At 42.7% G+C, this 24051-nt stretch overlaps 1 protein-coding gene across 3 annotated transcripts in view; it reads left to right on the top strand.

The window, feature by feature from the left end:
• Window positions 1-12016: 12016 nt before the first annotated feature.
• The window catches only part of PBX3 (PBX homeobox 3), a gene marked incomplete at its 5' end in the record, with an annotated part of 237796 nt that continues 225761 nt past the window's right edge, over window positions 12017-24051 (top strand). For 2 of the 3 annotated variants that reach the window (XM_079706079.1, XM_079706078.1), the window contains 2 exons: window positions 12017-12216; window positions 13158-13231. In XM_079706079.1, coding sequence (XP_079562205.1) covers window positions 12017-12216; window positions 13158-13231 — 274 coding nt within the window. Of the gene's footprint in view, window positions 12217-13157; window positions 13278-24051 lie in introns of all 3 variants that reach the window. The other variant, XM_079706077.1, reaches the window with a different exon arrangement.

Below are 24051 nucleotides of genomic sequence, written 5' to 3'. Positions count from 1 at the left end.
GGGCAGCTGACATCCTATGACTGACGGATGCAGGAGTATAAAGGCCCAGCCCTCTGGGCCCAGCTCTAGACAACTCTGAAGGCTCATTCTAGTTCCAAAGGTCCCAGTGGGGTTGGCTGAGGCTGTCATTGGTTCTACACTGAAGTTCTACTTCCCCCTCTGGTCCCTTCGGCTTTCTTCCCTTCTCTCCCATAGGAATGGGTACTGAGGGCAGTATCACCCTGGGCATGGATCCCATCCTCTCTACTTTCTCAGAACTTCATTCATCAGGGGTCCACCTCTCCATTTCTCCTACTGCAAGCTCCTACCTATGAGGCATTTAAACATTCTTACTTCTCTTTCAGATCCCCTACAAGTCCTCAACCCCACATTGCCTTCCAGTTCCTGCCCTCTTGCTCTCCTCTGCTTGACAGGTGAATTTCTCCAGAGAGCTGTCAACTTCCAGTCTGCAGTCCTTCCTTTGTTGACGACATCGAACATCTGCCACCCACCCCCAACTCCTCTAAAGCGTTTTCACCTGCGCGCTAATCCTCACCAGGTCATTATATTCAGTGGTTGCCTCTTAGACCTGAACTCGGTTGTATTGTTGACCTCTCTCTCCGTCTTAAAACACCCTTGGTCTCTGTGCTGCTGTGCTTTCCTAGTCTTTCTCCCACCCCATAGTGGCTCCTTTTTTCTCCATCTGTCCCTAAATTATTGCCGCTCTGTCACAGATCCTCATTTTTCTCACTTCTCACACTCTCTCTGTGTGATCTCATTCACTGTCATGACTGCTAATACCATCAAGATGTTAAGAATCCCTAAATCTCTCTTTCTAGTGCAGACATCTCTCCTGAGCCTTAGACCCACAACTGCCCACTGGACATCGTCCCTTTGTCATTCTGCAGGCTCCACAGGTTCTGTATGTGTACAACTGAATTTGTCACCCTCTCCTCAAAACTTCAGCTCCCTCACCAGTGTCTCTGCTTCTGCTTTTCCCCAGTTCTTCTTACCCAGATTCCCCAGGACCCCCTGATCATACCCTACCAGCTTCAGACTTGAGCTTAACCCACGTCCCTAACTCCTGACTTGAATTACACATGATTCAAAATTAAGTCATCTGCTGGGAACCAGGTTGTGGTGGCCCAGTTAAGACTGTGGGGCTCTTGAATGACTCCTCGGCACCATGAGAACCAGAAACTGGAAAGCCTTCAGGACACTGGGAGCTGTCCAGCTCCTTGTCTACCGTGTCCCCAACCCCTACCCCTTTCCAGGCTGCACTGTTTCTTCTTTCTGTGACTGTTCTGTTTATAAGTGGCTTTTTCCACTGCTCCCTGTGCCATTGACTAAACATGACTGACTCAGAGGTCTGGGGGTTACACGCCCTCGATTCAAGCAGCCAGCAAACAAGTCAGTGTCTTCCAGATGCAACGGCAAGTCCTCAGAAGAGAGACTCTTGGGTTTAGCTGTGGTCAAGGGCTCATCCTTGGTCTGATGAACTAAGGCTGGGAGGGTTGGGCCCTGGGGTAGGAAACGTAGTTATGGGGACTCATGGGGGTAGACGTGAGGTTCCAGAGGAAGTGGGGTCTTGTGCTGGGCAACTATCTATATGACATGATTTTACAGCCCTGAATAATCACGGATGACCAAAATTCCCAGGGTGTAGAAAATTTACTTTTAGGCAAATATCAAACCGCTTTGCCTAACCATCTTACGGTTTTGTAAAGCATCACTTACTTAATTCATCTCCTCTCCTCTTTCCACCTTATTGTGTTAATGAGTAGTAACATAATAGGAAGAATATTATAAGGGAAATAATACAAGGAAAATATCCTATGAGATTGTTCCTAAAAAATAAAATCTTAAGTATATACTTCAATAGTACTTTCTCCTATAACAGTTATTAATTATAATAATAAAATAAAAGGCCTTTTGAGTCCATTTTAATCTTTTCTGCATTAAAATCTGACAGAAATTCAAAATGGAAGATAATCGGAAGTATCATCTAGTCGCTTCTGACAGAAGGAAGTTTATAACCTGTGCGTAAGTTCTTAGGAAATAATATCACCAGGAAATCTTTGATGGCCCCCCTACAGGTAAAAAAAAACTTAGAAAATTTATTTTCAGATCAGCATATTGTAGCATAATTCTTTTTTTTTTTGCGGTGCGCGGGCCTCTCACTGTTGTGACCTCTCCCGTTGCGGAGCACAGGCTCCCGGAGCACAGGCTCAGCGGCCATGGCTCATGGGCTTAGTCGCTCCGCGGCAGGTGGGATCTTCCCGGACCAGGGCACGAACCCCTGTCCCCTGCATCGGCAGGCGGACTCTCAACCACTGCGCCACCAGGGAAGCCCCTGCAGCATAATTCTTAAAGAAACTTTTACTTTAAATCAGTTTTATTGTAAGCCTAGAAAAGAAACGGGACTAGGAGATGAACAAAGTCTTGACAAGAAGCTGGTGAGAGAAAAAGAAATATACTGTGGGACCACTTGTTTTTAAGAAATGAGACTCTGGATTTATGCATCAGCTTTAAAAAAATCTCTCTAGGCACACTGCTCAGCAGCTATTTGGATCTTGGCTGAAATTTTTAGTATGTTTCAAACAAAAGCAGATTCCTTTGTTTCAAGATGGTGATTTTGTGATTCCCTATTTTCATTTATTTAACAAAATATTTCCTAAGCAACAATTAGATGCCAGGTATTGTTCAGGTATTGAATGTCAAAAGACCTTTTTTTCAAGGAGTAGAGTATATAAGACATATTCCTAGAGGCTATATTAAAAGGTACATATCTACTCTTATACACTGTTGGTGGGAACGTAAAATGGCACAGCCTCTATGGAAAACAGTAGGGCAGTTCCTGAAAAAAGTTTTAAATAGAATTACCATATGATCCAGCAATTCCACTTCTAGGTATATACTAGAAAGAAATGAAAGTGAGAACTCAAACACTTGAACAGCCAGGTTCATAGAAGCATTATTCACAATAGCTAAAATGTGAAAAAAACCAAGTGTATATCGACAGATGAATGAATAAACAAAATGTGATACCTACATATGATGGAATATTATTCAGCCTTAAAAAGGAAGGAAACTACGGGAAACACTACAGCATGGATGAACCTTGAAGACATTATGCTAAGTGAAATAAGCCAGTCACAAAAGGCTAATGATTCCACTTATAGGCGGTACCTGGTGCAAATTCATAGAGACAGAAAATAGAACAGTGGTTGCCAGGGGTTGTGTTTAACGGGAACAGAGTTTCAGTTTTGAAAGATGGAAAACATTTCTGGAGATTGTTGCACACCAGTGTGAATGTGCTTAATGCTACTGGCTGAACTAAAGACTTAAAAATGGTTAAAATGATGTTATGCATATTTAAGCACAATTTTTTTTAAAAGGTACACATTTATAAGAACTCGATTGACACTGGAGACAAAAAGGAAGGATTTATTTCCTTTTTGGGGCTTAAAAAGGCTTTCTAGTGGTGACACTAGAGGAAGGAGGCAACATGTATGGTGGAAATGGTCAGAAGTCTCCAGTCTCAATTCCACTCTGTCACTTAGCAATGGCATGACCTTACGACAGGTGACATAACCCCTCTATAGGCAGTGTAGCGTGGGGGTTATTTACAGGATGCTGAGCCAGAAGGCTTGTTTGAATCATAGTTTATTTACCAGCCACATGGCCTTGGTCAAGTAATTTGACATCTTTAAGTCTCAGTTTCTCCAACTATGAATAGGGAGGTCAATGCCCAACTCATAGGGTTGTCACGAAGGTTTAACTAGGTCAAGTACGAGAAACCATTAGCATAGTGCCTGCCACAAACTAAGTGCTCAGTAAGTATCAGTAGCTGTTATTTTCTGAGCCTTATCTATAACATGGGGTTAATATTACTTGTCTTAAATTCTTAGAGCTATTTTGAGGCTCAGTAGAGATTCTGTAGGTGAAACAGGTTAGACAGCATTATTGAAGATGGGTTAGATTTGGGTATGTATTCTCACTGAAGGGAACAGCATGAGGAAAAGGAAGAGCCCCAAAAGTGTGGAGCATTAGGACTGATGAATGCACCCAGTGTATGGAAAGGAATAGTGGGAAATAAGGCTGGAGAGATAGAACTGGGACAGCTTATTTAGGGCCTTGAAGGCCTGCCTAAGAAGCACATCACAGAGGTAGATCCAATGGAATGTAAGTGAGAGAGGGCAAGGCTCATGCCATGATTTGATTTGGCATTGAGAATTAAATTCGGAGGATGTGTTAGGCTGCCTTCAAGATGATGCCTCTCTTGGTCAGGTTGGGCTGTTATAACAAAACAGCCTGGGTGGTTTAAACCACAGGCATTTATTTCTCACGGTTCTGGAGGCTGGGGAAATCTGAGAGGTGCCAGCATGGTGGGCTTCTGCTAAGAGTCCTCTACCTGGCTTGCAGATGACTGCCTTCTCTCTGTATTCTCACATGGCAGAGAGAGGAAGTTCTGGGGTCCTCTTCTTATAAGGGCATTAATCCCATCATGGAATCTCCACCTTCATGACCTCATCTAAATCTGACTACCTTCCAAAGGCCTCACCTCCTAATGCTATCACATTATGGGTTATGGCTTCAATATATTAATTTGGAGGGGGACACAAATATTCAGTCCCCAGCAGCTCCCAGTGACCCTTTTCTCCTGATAGTCATGTTCTGTGTGATCCTCTCCCCTGGAGTGTGGGTTAGATCTAGTGACTTGCTTCTAAGAAAGAGAACACAGTAAAAGTGTTAGGATGTCACTTATGAGATTAGGTTACAAGAAGACCGAATTCCTCTTGCTTGCCCTCTCTTGCTCTCTGGCTTCCTCACCCTTTTGGAAGCCAGCTACCATGTTGTGAGCTGTCCTATGGAGAGGTCCACAGATCAAGGAACTGATGTCTCCAGCCAGCAGTCTTTGAGCACCTGAAGCCTGCCAACAGCCATGCGAGTAAGCTGGGAAGTGGATCCTCCCCCTAGTGAGCTATGAGTTTTCTGCAGCCCTGGCTGTCACCTTGATTGCAGCCTTGTGAGATATTCTAAGACAGAGGCACCCAGCTAAGTTGCATCCAAATTCCTAACACACAAAAACTTTAAGATAATAAATGTTTGCTGTTTTAAGCAAACAAGTTTTGGGGTAATTTATTACACAGCAATAGATAACTAATCCACAGACCAATAAGGCTGCCCTCACTTCAGATGCCAGCCACAAGTCAAGGCTCCCCAGACCACCTATACTTCTTTTTTTTAATAAATTTATTTACTTATTTATATTTTTGGGCTGGGTTGGGTTTTCGTTGCTGGGCATGGGCTTTCTCTAGTTGTGGCGAATGGGGGCTACTTTTCATTGCTGTGTGTGGGCTTCTCATCATGGCGTCTTCTCTTGTTGTGGAGCACGGGCTCTAGGCTCATGAGCTTCAGTAGTTGTGGCACGAGGGCTCAGTAGTTGTGGCTCGCGGGCTCTAGAGTGCAGGATCAGTAGTTGTGACACACGGCCTTAGTTGCTCCACGTACGTGGGATCTTCCTGGATCAGGGCTCAAACCCGTGTCCCCTGCGCTGGCAGGTGGATTCTCAACCACCGCACCACCAGGGAAGTCCCCACCTGTACTTCTGACCAACTAGCTACAAATGTGGGTGTTCTCATGACTCCCTCAGGTTCAGTAATTCACTAGAATGACAGAGAACTCTGAAAAGCACTATACTTATGATTACAGTTTTATTATAAAGCATATAAATCAGGACCAGTCAAATGAAGAGACACATAGGTCAAGGTCCTGAATGCAGAGCTCCCAAGCTCTTTCCCCATAGCATCAGAGCACATTACCTTCCAGGCACACCAATGTGTTCACCAACCAGGAAGCTCCACTGAGCTTTGGTATCTAGAGTTTTTATTAGGGCTTCATTACATAGGCATGATTGATTGATTCATTGGCCACATGACCGAACTCCATCTCCAGCTCCCTTCCCTGCCTGGGAGGATGAGCTGGCTCCAAGCCCCACCCTCTCACTACATGGTTGGTCTTCCTGGTGATCAGCCCCTAATCCTGAGTGTCCTTGTTAGCATAAACTCAGGTGTGATCCAGGGGCTCACGAATAACAAAGACACTCCCGTCTCTTGGCAAATTCCAAAGGTTTTAGAAGTTATCTCCAGGAACCTAGGACAAGATCAGATAAATTTTTTTTATTATATATAACATCTTCCAACCTGTAGGAGCTCATACTATATACCAGGCACTGTGTGAGGCTATTCTTCCATCCATCCAACCTTTATATATTTATAGTGCTAGAATAGCTTTGCTGGAAGTAACAGAAAACCCAACCAATAGGAATTTTAAAATAGGAATTAAAATTTTCTTACATAACTAGAAACCCAGGAGTAAGGAATGTTGGTTTTGTTCAGATGTTCAGTGATGTCTCCAGGCACCTAGGCTCTCCCTATCTCTCTGCAACACTTAACTATGTTTATTTTTGTTTTTAATAAATGTTTTATTTTAGAATATTTACAGAAAAGTGATAAAATAGTACAGAGGTTCTCCAATACCTCCCACCTGGTTTCCCCTATTATTAACATCTTATACTAATATGGCACATTTGTTGAATGTACAATTAATGAACCAGTAGTGATACATTATTATTAACAAAAGTCCTTAGTTTATTCAGATTTCTTTAGTTTTCCCTAATGTCCTTTTTCTGTTCCAGAAACCAATCTGGGATACCATTTTACATTTGGTTGTCATATCTCTCTAGACTTTTCTTGGTTGTCACAGTTTTTCAGATATTCCTTGTTTTTTTTTTTTGCGGTACACGGGCCTCTCACTGTTGTGGCCTCTCCCGTTGCAGAGCACAGGCTTCGGATGTGCAGGCTCAGCGGCCATGGCTCACGGGCCTAGCTGCTCTGTGGCATGTGGGATCTTCCCGGACTGGGGCCGAACCCGTGTCCCCTGCATCGGCAGGCCGACTCTCAACCACTGCACCACCAGGGAAGCCCCGATATTGCTTGTTTTTGATGACCTTGAAAGTTTTGAGGAGTACTAGTTGGGTATTTTGTAGAATGTCCCTCAACTGGAATTTAATGTGTTTCTCATGATTAAATTGGGATTATGGGTTTTGGGGAGGAAGACCACAGAGATAAACCACCAAATCACGTGGATTTTTATTCTCGTATTGTCACCTCATTATCACAAGATGGCTGCTGCTACCACTCCAGAATCAGAACTACGTTCAAAGATGGAAAGAGGCAGAAGGAAGAAGAGCTATGTCTGTCCTTTTTCTTTAAATCAGGAAACTAATCCATCCCTTGGACAGGCTCAGAAGGCAGGAGACAGGATGCTCATACTCAGCTTAGACTGTCACTGAGACTGAGCACATTGCCATCAGAATAATCAGGGTTCTATCAGCATGGAAGGAGGTGGGCCAGTGAATGACAGCAACTGACAGTGTTGGCCCCAAGTGCCTGCTATGTATGAGACTGCACTGTACTAGGTGCTATGAGGAATAAAAGGACATCAAAGATGGAGCTTTCTATCAAACCTTCCAGAAGTTATGTATTCCAATAAATATTCTCTTTTAAGGACCTCATAGTAGGAGGGTACACTGTTATTTCACTGATCCTTTGGTTGCTCAATTGAATACATCTTCAGAAGATGAAGATTTGTCACATGTCACATGTACTACCAACTGTAAAGACCACTTTTAAAGAGTCATTCCCAAAGTGATGGAGCAATGATATGTTTGGGAATAAGTATTTAGTCAATTTCCCCAGAGTGACAACTTCTTAGATATCTAAGGTTTGTTTTTTTTAAAGCCAAATCAGTCACGTGATAGTCCATCTCAAAATATATACTTTGTCCTTAACATGCATACGAACTAGATGAGAAAACTAACAGATGAATTGAGCGCAAACAACATGGGTCTATCTAGTATGGTGGTAAATTACAATATTACAGGCACTATATTTGGAGAGAATTTACAGCAGATGAAGATCAATGAAGGCAGGCATGGCAGGAAAGCTCCGGAGAGGTGTGGTCCTAGATGGCCATGAAGGACGGTCTGGCTGGGCTTTGTTCTTCATTTCCCTGTTCTGCTGCCATGAGACCCAGAGTCCTCTAATCCCTCATAGAGTTGTTTATCCTCTTTTTATTAAGTACTTGGTTACTTTCATTAATTTACAGTTCACCTGTCAAACCTTGTGATTTTTACTTAGTAATCTTGATTAAATGACTCCTTTTGCAGTGTTTCATAGGGCAGGATTTGCAGCCACACAAATCAAGATTTGAATCTAAGGTCCGGTACTTACTGGTTTGGTGGTCTTGTGTAAGTTCCTTACCGTCTTTCAGTCTGCTTCCTTATATTTAATAATCTCACCTAGGTAGGGCTGTTGTGAGATTGAAATAAGATGGAGTAAGAACACAGAGCACAGTATCCTACCTTGAGAAAGTGCAGGATAATGGCATCTGCTGTGATGATCACCATATTGATATAGGCAGTGGTGCCATTAATATAAACCAAGCTCATGGAAAGGGATGGATATGAGAGAGCCCCTACTTGGTTTTCACCACTTCGTCACTGTTCACTTTACATGAATGTACACTCACCAAAAGTAAATTCCATTTCCTTTGACTTTTTAATAATCACTGCCTTAGAAACAGCAATGATGGATTTAGGTACTTAGGGAGGTTCTATTCTATTATCTGTGAAGGCACCAACAATGCGACTCAGATTGCTGAGTGAGACAAGGCAACATCCTACCTGAGAAACTGGCAAAAGCACAGGAGATCTTGGAGCATGTGCAATTAGTTGACACTGTTTATTGGGGCTTGGAAACCAATCTAAAAGAATTTATGCTTTAAATCAATGGCAGTTGTCAATGAGCCTGTGAGGGAATCCTTGCTAGGACCCTCTGGCTTTTACTGCAACTCATATTGACAATAACAAAAGAGAAGCCTCCCAAGCAGAAGGTCAATCTAATCCAATCACTTAATGCAGAATTATGGTATCAAGCTTCCACATCACTGAATTACCATGGGTTTAGAGGTGTGCACCATAAAATAGCTGCGGGTGTTAGACATTTAACAAGTTGTTTTATTCCTAGTTGGTGGCATTTGCTTAACTGTTTTCTTAATTCTGATTTATGTTTTTATGTTCCCATTTGTTTACATAGCCCATACATCCCATTTGCCTTTATTTGCTTAAGTGTTTCTTTAATTTTATTTACACTTTTATATATGTTGCTTTGCTTACATAACTCATTGTTTGAAGTGGACTAGAAATAACCATAAATCCCCATTGCTAATTAGCCTCATCCTCATAACTGATTAGTCGAGATTATGAGCCTAGAATGAGGGCAGGGAGGAGGTCTGATAGTGAGTCACAGGATCATTGAATTTTAGAGCTGGAAGAAATTTAGAGCTTCAGACATCTTTCAGATAGAATTCTGTGGTTTTACATCTTCAACGTTGGCAATTATGAAAGACTAGCTGCTTGCTGTTGCTCCTTTACGCAAAAATATATGAAGATTTGGTGACAGCTTTTGAAAAACAAGTTAAGAATAAAAAGAAAGTCCAATCAATGATGACTATGAGTAACCCATAATGGGGGCTTAAAAGAAGAATCAGAAACTTGACCCATATATGGGTTACAGAAGAGCCGGGAATATTAATGGACATAAAGGGGCTTCTTCAGAAGTAAGAAGCAGAGTGGATTGTTTGGAACTCCCTCTCCAGCAGCTGTGCAGTTTGTAAAGATTTTAGCTTGCCTTACTGTAAGGTTAGCTATTAGCTTTGCAGTGGGGAGTATTTAAAAGTACACACAACACATGAAGGAAAGAACCTGGAACCGAGTAGCCTGCTTCATTCCAAGAATCCATCTGGCATGTAAAGAACTGTTTGTCCTACATCAAACCCTGCAGAGTAAGAACAATTTTTCATATCTCATAACCCTATTTTTGGTTTCAGGTAAGACAGCTTACTGAGTTTGGGGAAGGAACAAGAGGACTTTTCAGAATCACCTAACCAAAGGGCCCATCTAGGGTGAGCTCCATGGATCTAAAATGGGGAAAATACGTTGAAGCTCTGTTTGGGAAATTAGGTTAAGAGAAAGCTCAAGCGTCCACAAGAGGTGTAAGTCTAGACCCCCACATAATGTGAGCATTTAGTCGTTTGTAGGCAGAGTACAATGGAAGAAAAAGTGTTATATATATGACAATCCGTGGCTGGAGTCACCAACATTAAATGACTCATGGTGGTGGGGTAAATTGATAAGCAGAATCCAGTCTATCCTTAAATAAACATATCTTTGTAATAAAGAGCTCAATTTGCAGCTTTGGTCTATCTGGAGGCGGCTAAAAGCAAAGGCTGCGGAAGGAGTGGTCCCTGGATTACAAGGAATTGCAGAGTGTGTAAAAGGTTGTAAACCGTTAATTAGTCCTGGATGTCAGGCCCTTTCCCTCCTCCCGGATCCACTTCCCTCTGACACATTTTCATGTGCTCCTCCTTCAAGGGAAAGTGTATGTTACTCATATCCACTGAGCTCAGGCATGAAGCATGCGGGACAACGGGCTCCCACCTTACCTGGTCACCTCTTGAGGGACAGCGCAAGGCCAGAGCGCTGGCGCCAACTCTGAGCAGCGACCTCTCGGTTACTATGGTGATCGCGGGATGGGCGGGGCCACCATGCGCTGCGTCCCCGCCTCTGCCCAGGACTTTTCGAACGCTCCAATAGGGACAGCCCTTTCTTGCCTCTGTCCCGCCCCGTTCGGCTCCGAGCGCGATTCGATTGGCCTGGGACGGGCGGCCGGGTACCCTGAGGATACCACCTCCCGTCGGGAAGAGCCGGAAAGTGTACCAGGCGCTGTCCGAGGCTTGAAGCTCACGGCGCTGCGGGGAAGCACATGGTTGGCCTTGGAGCGAGTTGCCCCGTGTCCCGTCCACAACTCTTGGCACCCATGGCTGCTAACACTAGGGAGCAGGAATCGTGGTGTGGGCACAACGTTTGCGGGCCGAGGCGGCCCATCCCAGGGGGCGAGGACGCGATGAGACTTGAGGATCTGGTGGCGCGCTCTCGGGCGCAGGGGATCAGAGGCCAGAGGGGCCGGGCCGAAGCCCGGGGGCGGTGCCAGCGGTGGCGGCGGGAGGCGCAAGGCCCAATGAGCGCGCGCACCGCCCCCGGGGGCGGGGCGTGCAGAGCACTCCCCCGCCCTCCCGCTTGCCCCCGCCCCCCCCCCCCCCGGGCGCTGGGGCCGCAGTGAGTGAGTGGCACTGGCAGCCTGTCAATCCCTCAGCCGAGCGGCCTTCGAGCCCGGTCCGCTGGCAGGGTGCGCGGCTCCGGCTGTGGCGGCGGCGACTTCTTCCGCCCCATCAATCTGCTGTCCGCTCCGCGCACTGCCCGCCGGGGCCCTCCATCGGGCTCCGTGTCCCCGCAGCGCCAGTCCGCCCGCTCCCAAACTTTCCTCCTCCGCTCCCCTCGGCCCGCCCGCCGGCCTCCTGCGTCGCCGCCCGCCGCCGCCGCTCCCTCCCCCGGGGCCGCCGGGGCTCGGATCCCGCCCGGCCGAGGCGGCGGAGGCGGCGGCGGCGGCGGCCGAGGGAAGGGAGTGCGCAGCTGGCGCGGGGGGCGGCGGGCGTCCCGGCAACTCGGCTGGCGCTGAGGAGCAAGTTGCACGGGGCCACCCGGCGGGGCGCGCGGCGGCGAGGAGGCGGCGCGGCGGCCGCGTGAGGGCAGCGGGCGCCGCTGCCTCCGCCTCCGCCACCGACGCGGAGCCCGGCGCTTCCGCCCGCCGCTTCTCCTCAGCCTCGGCGACGGCGGAAGCCAGACCGGGCGCCCGTCCGCACCGCCTCAGCCGCGGGCCCCGCCGGCCGGGCGGCCCCCTCCCCGCGCGGGCGGGGAGCGCGCGGCCGCCTCCCCCTCCCCCTCCCCCTCTTTCTTCTCCTCCCTCGTCGCCGCCGCCGCCGCCGCCGCCGCCGCCGCCGCCGCCGCCGCCGCCGCCGCCTCAGCCTTCGCCTCAGCCGCCGCCGCCGCCCGCTCCCGCCCGCGCGCGGCGGGATGGACGATCAATCCAGGATGCTGCAGACTCTGGCCGGGGTGAACCTGGCGGGCCACTCGGTGCAGGGGGGCATGGCCCTGCCGCCTCCCCCGCACGGCCACGAAGGGGCGGACGGCGACGGCAGGAAGCAGGACATCGGCGACATCCTCCACCAGATCATGACCATCACCGACCAGAGCTTGGACGAGGCGCAAGCAAAGTTGGTGTCGTCTCATTAAGCATCTTTTGTGTGTGTGCGGGAGCCGGGCCCGCGGCACAGTCGGGGCCGGGGTGGCGCCCAGGCCGGGGCCTCAGCCCGGGGCGGGGAACTTTCTCCGAAAACAGGCCGCCGGCCCGGGCCTCGGGGGGGCTTGCCCCGGCGCTCCTCGACGCGGGCGGGAGTCGGCAAAGTTGGTTTCGGGGCGCGGGACGGACTTGGTGCCGCGTGGATTTTGTGGGTGTCTCTCACCCGCCCCCCTAGTCAGGCCCTCTGGCAGCCCGGCCCCCTTGCACGGATTCAAACCTCCCGCCCGGACCCGGGTGCACGCCGCCGCGAGCGGGCCCCGGGCCGCACTTGAGGGAAGTGCAACTTTCTCCTCGGCCCAGGGTCCCAGCGCCCAGCTCCGCTTGGCCGCGGGACGACCTCGCCGTGCGGGCGGCCGCCCCAGCCCGGGCGCTGGGCGCTGGGCGGTTCCTCGGCGGGTCCGGGCGCGGGCGGCCAAGTTCTCGGGAAGGGAGGGCCGCCTCGCAAACTTTGCCGAGCTGTCACCGCCCGCTGGCCGCAGCCGGCCGGCCGCCCGCGCCGCGCCCGCTCCTCCGGCGGAGGGCGGACGCAGGAGCCCCTCCACGCCGTCGCCTTCCCCGGGTCGCCGCCGTCTGCCCCCGGATCGCGGCTCCCCGAGCAGGTTCGCGTCCCGCGGTGGCCGAGACTGCTGACTGCCGGGCAGATGGGTCGCGCTTCGTGCGGGCTGGAGCTTTAGCCGCCGGAGCTTGTCGGCTGTCGCTAACTAGTCAACTTGAGTTTCGGTTGACTTGCGGTGGCTCAAAAGAGCCTTCCAAAATAGGGGGCCGGAATTAAATATTGGATCTAACTTAAAGGAAGGCGCCATATTATTCCATAGGTGATGCTAATACCTTTGTGTTTTGCTATTTGTTTTTTAGGAAACATGCCCTGAACTGTCACAGAATGAAACCCGCGCTCTTCAGCGTCCTGTGTGAGATCAAAGAGAAAACAGGTAAGACGCTGCGCCCCGCAATGGGCCCGGAGACCCCCGAGGTGGGGTCCGAGCTACTCCTTCGACTCTCCAGTTGAGAGCTGCTGCTTTTGGGCACCGCCATCTTTGATCATTCTTTCCTTCCCACCTCCTGATCGTGAGAAAAAACTGCAATAAATCTGGAGTCGATTTCTTAATTCCGCTCCTTGTGTAAAATGAAGTGTAGATGCGGACGGGGCTGGGTCTCAGTCCCCAGGCGGCCACCCCTGGCTGCAGGCGGGGAGGGGGCCGGGAGCGCCTGCCACCCTTTCCTGCTCTTTTCGCCTTGTTTGTATGTCAGTTTTTAAAAGGAGCAACGGGAGACTGGATGCCAGGGACCGAGACCCGGGGAGAAGCATATCCCGAACTTTGTTTTACTTAGCCTTAAGCTTCAGTTCCACAGATAGAAGAATAGATGCAATTGAACAGACCCCAGTAGCATGTTTGAATTAGTGTTTTAGTTGGGAATACTACTTTTAAGAAGCAGGAAGGGTAAAGATATGTTTAGGCATATACAACGTATTTATTACATCTGTTAATACTTTTATTGAATTTTATGCTTAAAGTGAATACATTGTAAGCATGCTTAATATATTTTATGAAGTAGAAAAAGGTCCACAGGTGCAGGTTGAGCAATTTTTGAAGTGTTCAAGGCAGGGAATATATGAGGAGACAGCTTTTACAGAAGTGCTGGAATGAAAACTACAAATACATATTAGACAAATTTCTGACAATTCATTTCAACTTAGTTTCCTTGTTAGACTTTTTAAAATTGAAGATATTTTAGTCTTGATGTGATAGTAGCGGCTCAAGTGGAATTAGAGATTTAATCTAGATGTTTTAGGTCCTATTTGGCATTATCTTCCCTGTATATGGTGAACAAGTGTGTGTGTGTGTGTGTGTGTATGTATGCTGGGTATACAGTATTATAAAGTTGCCATTTTTTAAGTTGGCAAGAGAAACGAAGAGAAAGTTCAAGTCCAGGTTATAGCAGTGCTTAAGTGGAGATATTTAAAAGGTTAAATGTGATTGTGTTTAAATTGAGTGTACAAATAATAGCACACTGTATATAATTGTTAGTTGGTAGGAGAGTTGCCCTCCTTTTAAATAGATTTTTCACCCTGCAATTCTATTCTGATCCTAAAAGTAATCAATAAAAGGTGAGGGATTATTGCTGTCTATTAAAATATATGCTAAAACCATAATTAACAGCAAATATTGAGAACCTTAAAGAGTGCTTTTCCTGCTTTTCATTCACATAGTATACATGGTTTCTTAATGTTGAGTGATTGTTTTTAAGATGTATTTTACATGTTGAAAACCACAGGCATTTAAAATTACTAACTTTTACTGTGTTGATTTTTAGCTACCTTTAGAAAGCATTGTGATTTAAAACGTAGCTAATTTTTATCTGACTATAAAATGAGACATCAAGCATTAAATCTTGAAGATTCTTAGTTTAGAAGCCTAAAAGTACGTAATTCTCAGTAAATTATGTTGCTTAATGTCCAAGGGTTTTCTTGCTATGAGGGCTGCACTTCAGTTTCTGCTGACAGCTAAGCACTGGGGTATTGACTATGTTGTGAATATTAAGATTGATTCAACTTTATACGGCTTTATATTACCAGGAGAGGGGATTGATGTCCCTCCCCTCCTCATGATTTGTATTTATTATTTTGCCTTTTTAAAGTTTTGGCCTAGCTAGCTTGAGGACCAAACCTAGCAAACTGCTTTTCTTGTTTAGACATTTAGCAGCAGGCAGAATTCAATTAGGAAGCATAAGTCCTCTAGTTGCTTATTTGCACAAGCCTTAAGTTACACCATTCTGAAAGGAAAGTATAGTCAACCTCATGTCAAAGGTGAGTTACGAAAAAGAAACAAGCCTTTTCAGAGCCTGGGATTACTGGCAGAGAGAGCTTTGGCAGGGCGCTTGCTGTTTAAGAAGCAAGAGGTAGCTGACAAAAGAAATTTTTGTGTTTTGAAAATTGTTTGTGAGGCTTTCAGTGATAACTCGTAAATTAGATCCTCTTTTTGTGCTTTGGCCAGCGGATCCAAGTTTGCACGTTATCTCTTTTGTAAAAGCCAACAGCCGACAAAGAGTAAAGGCGGCTGTCTTGGGCAGAGGCATCTTCCTGCCAGCCTCTCTGAGCTCGAGAGGGACGGGATTTAAGTACTGAATGATTGATGGGGGTGAAGCTCTTTCTCTGCTTTCCTTTCTCCCCTGCTACCCATAGCTCCACCTCACTCCAAAACTAGTCTTAGAAGGAGACAGGGACGCTGGACTCAGAATCCTTGATTTGAAATAAAACAGCTGTGTAGACATTAGTGTTACCGAGGCAAAGAAATTGGGGCAGCAAATTCCAGGCCTCCCCCCACACCCCCAATCTGTTCCCACAGTCATGCTTTGGAAACAGTGAACTTATAAAATAAGCACTGTAGGATATAATGTATATTGCATAATGCTTTAAAAAAACATTTTATTACATCTAATACCATAGTATCCAAAGATTAATTCTCTATAACCTAGAGAAAGTTTACCTAGTCATTTGTAATAGAAACTGGGAACATTACGCGATGACTCTATCCTGCACAATAGAGGGGTAGGGGGTTGACTAGTGAGGAGATGGGGGGTAACGCTGTCATTTCAATGGATAATGTCATTTCAGTTGTGCTTTTTCTAAAATAAGACAAAATCATTAAAAAAAATCCACATATTTGTAGATCTGCCCAGTAGATTTTGAGGTTTCTGATCAGGCAGTGAGCACTGCGAGTTCTGATGCACATGAGGGATTTAGTTTGGAAAACATCTTTTTTCCCTCCTACCAAATACGAAAAGGTATTTTTCCCTTCTGACATATAAATGAGTAATCTACCACAATTATATTTGTTTCTTGTTCAGAGGTAGGAAAAGTATACTACGAGATGCTTGCTTTTTCTTGAAAATGTGTTCTTTCATAAAATTTATCATACAGTTATTTGGGGGCAGAAATATCTGTCATTGTTGAATTTTGGTATTTATGCATTTATGCAATAAGCACCTGAAAGTTACAGGCTTTAAAACAAGATATTTGTCCATTTTAAACTAAGTAAGCAACCAGTGAGGTAATTGTTGATATGTTAAGATTTCTTTCTCTCTCTCTTTTTTTTTAGCCATATTTTACCATCTTATGTCTCATTAAATATCCGTGATGCTATGAGGTCTCGTCTACATACTTCTTTGGGGGCATTCCCTTACATCTTTCTGGCCACCTTAATCTTGATTGTTGAAGTACTTTGTGAGAGGATTCCATCCTCATAAATCTGTCTTCTTTCCAAAGCCCTTAATTATGAGAGTTTGAATGAAGGAAATGGCTCTTTTTGAGAAAAAAATTATTTAAAAAAATTTAAAATGAAAGTTCAACAGTATATAATCTGAGTCATATTGTTAAAAAAATGTTGTGTATTAAAAAAAAATCAACATAGCCTTTTCCTTTCTAAACGGTAGGTTAAAATACTCCACATTGATAGCTGCCAACCAAACTCTGATTTATTGCCACCACAAACCCTAAATAGCATTCATTTACTAGTAATGTCTAATGGCATACATGATGGTTTGCCAGATTTGTGGCCTTTGTGAGGCTTATAAGCAGGACTGACTTGGGAAGATCATAAAACTTAATGAACTTCTCTACTGCAGGAGGTGTCCGCAGGGGAAGAGAAAGGCCTGCTTGCCTGGTTGGGCTGGTTGAAGTATTTTTTATGTTTAAGGAGAAGAAAGAAATTACTATTAAAAATGCTTTCCTTTGAAAGGAACCCTCCCTAGAAAGAGTCATAAGGATTTTACATATCAAAGCTGGATCAAGAAGGTAGCTTGTGAGTTTTCATATGCATTTAGAATATGATATATACGATTAAACCTTTTATCTTTACTGCTGTAAGTGTGACTAGCTTTCAGAGGGGTAAGGCAAGTACTCTCAGTCAACACCTCTCTATTTAATTCTGACTCTAAAGGTTTAGAGACTCATGGTGTCTTCTTTTTCTGGTCTGTTTTCTTTTATTTTAATGCTTCAATATAAAAATTTGTTCATTTTTCTTCTTCAGTGCCATGTAATTCTTCAATTCCCAGTGTATAAAACCCAAATATTCCATCAAGTGAAAATTTAACAAGAAAGGTGAAAACTGTTACATGTGAGTCTAAATGTTATTATATATGTTACATACATTCTTTTAAGTTGCTCTTGAGATACTTCCAATATAGTTATCATTATTTGTTGCAAAGTTTTAAAAACAAATGCACTGTTCCATACATGATTCATTTTTGTGTTTTTGTGAACTTATTGTCTAGTTTTAAAAAACTTTCTATTATGAACAACTTCAAATGTAAAATATACATAGAGAAGAGAAACTTGAATCTCCATGAACTCATTGCCCACCTCCAGCAGTTAGCAACACTTGGCCAATCTTGTGTTCTCTGTAACTCCCACCCTTTCAAAATTATTTTGAAGCAAATTTTAGCGGACCTTTAATGTTGTAAATTTCATATCAGTTTTAGACATTATGGCTTGTTTACATTGGAAATATTAAATGCTAAAACAGGAAAAAATACAAAGTTAGTTTATCTTGGAAATGTCATAAATTGTATTGCTTTATTACAAATTTTTCCTCAGAGCAATTTAAGAATATTTTTTATTTTCTATTTTTATAGATTTGTTTAACTTACTGGAGCTTTTTAAGGAAGTTTTGAGGGAGGATGTAAAAGAGTGATGTTTTTCTAACTTTCTTTACTCTTCCTCTCCCATCCTTAGAAGACAATACATGTAATACGTTCATAGACAACTTAGAAAAAAAAATCTTACTTCTCTACTGGTTTGGAACTTCATGATCTAAAGTATCAAGCAGGTATTATCTTTAAGTATGGACCTGTCTTCCAACCCTTTTTTTTTTCCCCCAGTAAAAGGATATTGAACCCTATTGTCAATACTAACTTGATCTGTGCAAGTAATTCTTTCATGCCTCAGTTTTAGTGGACTTCATTTTATTATAGATTTGTGTAGTTCTGGTTTTTATTTGGGACTTTACTATGTTATTTTATTACACTAATTTACATAATTTTATTCTGAATCAAAAGTATATTAATACAGTGGCAAAGGAAGCCTTGCCTTGCCTCAAAGAACACATTGGTTCACTGGCTTTCATAAAATGTATCTGTGTATATCTTTCATGTTAGGATCCTTTTCCTTTTAATTAATTTTGCTTGTACTTTTAGATTTCTGTTTACAAATTTTGTAAATGGCTACTTCCAAGACACTTAACTTTAATGTTTTATTTGGATTATGTATATTTTGATAGTTTATGGTGGCATTGTGTAGGATGAAGTTCCATGAAGTGCGGCTATGAAGAATGAAAACCACATTTCATGAACCACACCCTAAATCGGTCATGCTTTATTTTGTACTCATACCATTGAGGTATCTATTCAGAATAAATACTTAACACATCAGCACCAAACACATCAAGTTAAATAAGGATTTTTAGACTATTTTTTCCTCTATTTATGTACACATGAACAACTTTAGGTATTTATTACTTCAATATTGACACTATGAGAATTATGTTTTATTTGTTTTCTCAGCAGGCTTGTGTTTTAGCCATTTATCAGTGTGATCAGCATGATTTAGGTAGTAACTGACTAACAAAGCTTGCACACCCCCCTCCCGTGTTGACCTTTTCAAGCATTTGCTCTACTTCAGTAGGCCATTTGAGTCTTTACCTATGAAGAGAGTAATTAATTTATATCACTATGTAGTGTGAATTGGTCCAAGTTTTTTAGATCTGGCTAAAAGATTTTTTACAAAGTTATAGAAGTTAATCAAACGCACAAATTGCTATCACAGCTATGTGATAGTGTTATATTTAGCAAATAAATTAGCAGGAAATGCTTGAATGAGCCTCTGGAAAAAAACCCATCTTTTTATACCTTTAGACACAGAACATATTTGAAAATAAATTTCATTAATCTTCAACACTTGATTCTAATTACCCCCTTTGCAGGCAGAATAGTAACCAGAATCTCTTCTTTATTGTTATTTTTAAAATAGACATATTCCATAAATATAAGATGTTTGTAGTTTTTGATAGTAACAGTAGTTTGCTTTGGTACTAAATTTGAGTGTATGTCTAGTAAAAAAAATTGGTGTGATAGGATGTGTTAAGTTGAATTGGCATAGCATTTTTTTTTTTTTAACTGACTATATCTACGTGATAGTAACTCATTTGGACTGAAAACAGTTAAAAGTAATTATGGATAAAAATCATTGTTAAAAGTTTTGTACTTGTTTTCTTCAATTTAAGTGCTTTACAAATGTTAAGCTGTTTTGAACAATAACCCTTTTTGTGTGATCATATTAACGAGAACTTGGTATACAATGTATCCTTTTAATGCCGATGATTCCTCACAATGTTTAAACCATTATTTGGGAGACTCAACATATGTTATGGCAAAATGATTTTTTTTTTGTTTTGTTTTATGTGATACATCAGTTTTCAAAACATATTTCTTATGCATCACAGTCCAGCAGGTGGCTTTTTACATTAAAAAATTAATAAATTTAAAAATCCCATAAAATTTTATTTCAAATTCAAATTAACTAATTGAGAATGTCAACATTTCCTCTGTTTCTGTATTAACATTTATAATAGAACAAATGGTTGCATATAGAAATTATCTGCAACATAATCTAAATTAAGATTCTAAACAGGCATTACAGATGCTGGTAACTTTGGCAATTATCATTTTGTTTGGTGAACAGTAGTAAAACAGTGTGCGGTAAAAGTGTTTAGAGAGAGAGGATAAATAAATTGAACAGTTTTGCAATGCAAAGTGGTTTGTGGTGTTTTTGAGGATTTCTTGGCTCTCTCTTAACTGCTATTGTGAGCCTGGAGCAGATTTCCCCATTGCTAATGCCCTAGAAGTATTAATTCACTTTGATATGCTAATTAGAGGGCATTATGCAAGAAATGAGATTAAGTGGCAGCATGAAGCCATTTGCCTGTCAGTAAATTGAGAGCTTTAGCATCAGGAGGAGCTTTGTGTGTGTGTGTGTTTTTTTTTTAAGTTTCTCTTGGTTTTGCATATAAATAAAATTGATTGAAAGGTCTCCAGAAGCTTCTAGAACATTGGTGGATTTCCCCCCCCCCCATGATTATTTATATGTAATATTAAAGAATGTTTCTGAATGTTAACTGACCTGACTGGAGATAACAAATAAGAAGTTTTCATTGTGTTCTCTATATATGAAAGTATATTAAGAATTTTGTGTCATCTAGTCTTTTTTTTCTAAAGCCCAATTTCAGTAAAATGGCTAGTGGACTGTTATCACTTTTCAGAAGTGTAAACTTGTATGTGTGCTTATGCACCCATGTCTTCACTATAAACTGAACTTCATAAGAATATTTTCTTCATTGGAAAGGATGAAGAAGTTGTTGAATTGGGCTTCAGGAAACTATATTAAATGAGCATTAAGACTCTGACTTAAGTACCTAATTCTAATTGCAGGGAAGAATTAGAATTAATGGTTAAATTCTGCCCTTTACACAACCTGTGGAATTTACATTTCAGCATATATCTCTTGTGTTAAGATTACTATATAATTTTCGTGTTGAAGATGGAGTTTCATACTTGATTCTGATTTTGCTTTTGCGGTTTAAGCCAGGCCTTTGATTTTCTCTCTATAAAACTACTATGTGATTTCCTATATATTGTGGGGAAATGGATGAGTGAATGCTGGGATAGGAGTGGTGGATGGGGAGGAGGACAGAACTCTGGGCCTGTGAAAAAATTAAGGTTTCCTCAAATATGGAACTTCTACCTATATAAACGATGCTAGGGATAGAATTTCCAAACCCAGGCTTAACTACAATCTGAGATATGGTTAGACAGAAGAGGGTTTGGATCAAGCATTCAGATTGAGGCTTGCTTCTAGCGTCTGAATTCCACCACTGTAGCTGTGCCTCTAGACCCAACAAACCGTAACTTCTCTTCAGAGCCGTATGGATTATTTAGTCACCACAGCTGCCATGCATACATACTACCAAGGCTGGCATCTCCTCCGAGTGCATGTATGGTGCTTGTTAATGTTAGTGGGAGTCAGGAATGTGCACACAGAGAGGGGGATGAGTCTCTCCTGAGACAAGAGTCCTGATTGCATTTCTTAGTGAAGAGGACTTACTGTACCTACACATTAGCTGCTCTTCTAAATGAAATACTTGGTTGCTTTAAATTCTCATTCCCTTCTCAGACTCCCTTAACTAGTTAAATCAATGAGTCTTCATTAGTCTCTGATTACTTGCAAAATTTCATTTGAAACATATGAAGTTATTTTTCCTTTTTTTTTTTTTTTTTTTATTCTTGCGGTACGCGGGCCTCTCACCGTTGCGGCCTCTCCCGTTGTGCGGAGCACAGGCTCCGGACGCGCAGGCTCAGCGGCCACGGCTCACGGGCCCAGCCGCTCCGCGGCATGTGGGATCCTCCCGGACCGGGGCACGAACCCGTGTCCCCTGCATCGGCAGGCGGACTCCAACCACTGCACCACCAGGGAAGCCCTGAAGTTACTTTTGATTGAAATGGGAACAAAAAGCTTTTGAAACTGCATATTATTATTTTTTAAATGAAAGGTTACTACTAGCTTTCAGATGTACTGAGCCTTTGTAAATAGGAATTTATAGTGGAATTATGGGAGGGACTTTTGAAATACTTGAGTGGCATTTGATGGGGGAAATCACAGCATTTAAAAAATATATATATATGTGAAATGGCAAGCTCATATGTGCACATTATGTAGAAACCTTTACTATCCAAGTGCCCTCAAATGAAGAAGAATTGACTTAGGTGGTCTCTTAAGTTTCTTTCTTTTCTCCTCTCTTCTTTAAAAAAAAAAAAACCAAAAAAAAAAAAAAAAACCCTAAAAAACCCCTAAGGATGAAGGTAGTTGGAATTCATAGTCAGATATATCATTTTCAACTTGGAATAGGAACTAGAACAGGAAATTGATTTTATATTTATTATGAAAGCAAGAACTCTGCCACCGACTGACAGCCATCCATGTTTTAGTTTTGTGATAATTGTTCACAGACATTACTCTGCAGTTGGCCCAGATTATTTATAATGTTGATTGGGAGTGTTGGTCCATTAAAAGGTATGTGTATAATGAATATCTTTAATTAAACCAAGTGTTATTGGAATATTCTACACTGGATCTTGGGTCGAGGATTAACTGTCAGTACTGGTAAGAACAAGTTACAATAGATTGTGCAATGATTTCTCTGGCTTCAAGGATGTATTTATTACCATTTTTGAACAAATTATACTAACATGAAAAGTTGTGTTTGAAATGATTGTGTGCTAGATAAGGCGATACATTACAGGAATGGTTGGGTTTATGGAGCTTTATGTTGAGGTTTTCTCAGAAATTATAGCACAGGGCTGTCACTATAAAACCCACTGATATAGTTGGTAATAACATACAGTGAAGGTATTTTTAGATTTTCACTTGTTATTCAAATAAGTGAGAACCCTCCAGTTTTTCTTGTCATACTTCTTCTTTGGAATCAGTAGAGGAAAAAAATGAAATTCTTTTAACTGTGTATGGGGTGTGGGTGCTTGACTTGTCTGAATTTCCTCCTGCTCACCACTTGTTAGAGCAGTGATGTGATAGTGAGGATATCCTTAGGAACTTACTGCCTTCGTGGTTCCTGACCTTTTGACTCTGACCAAGTACAGAAACGGAATGCGAGAAAATGAAGTGATGGACTCTAGAAACATAAGTTATATTCCATCAATGTGTTATATGAACTAATTTTGATTTACCTGAATTTATGACATTTTTGTGTTTAATAAAGAAACTATTTCTTCCTTTCAGTATAATCAGTCTAATAATGTTATACTTTCTAACATTAAACCAATTAATTCCTTTTTTGACCAATTATCATTATTTTTTAATTACCATGATTATGATGTCACTTTAAAATTTCTAATTTACAAAGTATTGGCTGGATATCTAATAGTGCTTTCTAGAACCAAACTATAATCAATGTGTATGCTTCAACTCGAAAATTGGGAGTTTACAGTTTGTACTTAATTGACTGCTATACAGTGAGTGAATTATTACAGAAATATGAACATTTTACCAATTAAAAAAAGTAGCTGTCAACCATTGTAATGTGAGAAGAAGGATAAGTTGTTCTCATAAAGTTTTCCCTTTCAATTTTAAATGTTAGAATTTATGGCTAAGCCATAGAAATTCTCAACCTATTCCTCCTTAAGCAGTTATAATTTGCTGAGTTTTGATGTAGCAACCTGGAAAGACAAGGCTCTCCCTTTCAGAAGATTTCATTCATTTAATAATGATAGCAATAAAAACTACTACCATTCACACAGTACCATCTGTGTGCCAGGCATTGTGCTAGGTGCTTTTCATGCATTAAAAAAAAGTTAAAAATTCACACTTGGAGATTTAAAAATTAGTATACTCTTTTTGAGAAAAAATTCATATAATGCAGATGACATAATGTTTCTTAAATTTGCAGCAACCTCCAAGGTATGCATTTTAATTCACAGTTTGTGGATGAGGAAACTGACACTCAGAGGTTAAGTAATTTGCCTGTGGCCCTGGAGTGAGTGGCAGCCGGGGCTCTCCTTGCTTCAGAGGTGGCGGCAGGATCTCTCAGCTTGGGCCAGGAAAGTAGTGGAAATTGATGATTCAAAGAGGATGGCAAAACCTGAGCTTAAAAAAATGTGGTCAGGTCCAAAGTGACACTGAGTGGCA

This window comes from Hyperoodon ampullatus (genome assembly GCF_949752795.1).
Source record: "Hyperoodon ampullatus genome assembly, chromosome: 6".
In the NCBI taxonomy this organism is placed as follows: Eukaryota; Metazoa; Chordata; class Mammalia; order Artiodactyla; family Ziphiidae; genus Hyperoodon; species Hyperoodon ampullatus.
The sequence above is the reverse complement of the archived record's forward strand: the minus strand, read 5'-3'. Positions and strand labels throughout refer to the sequence as shown.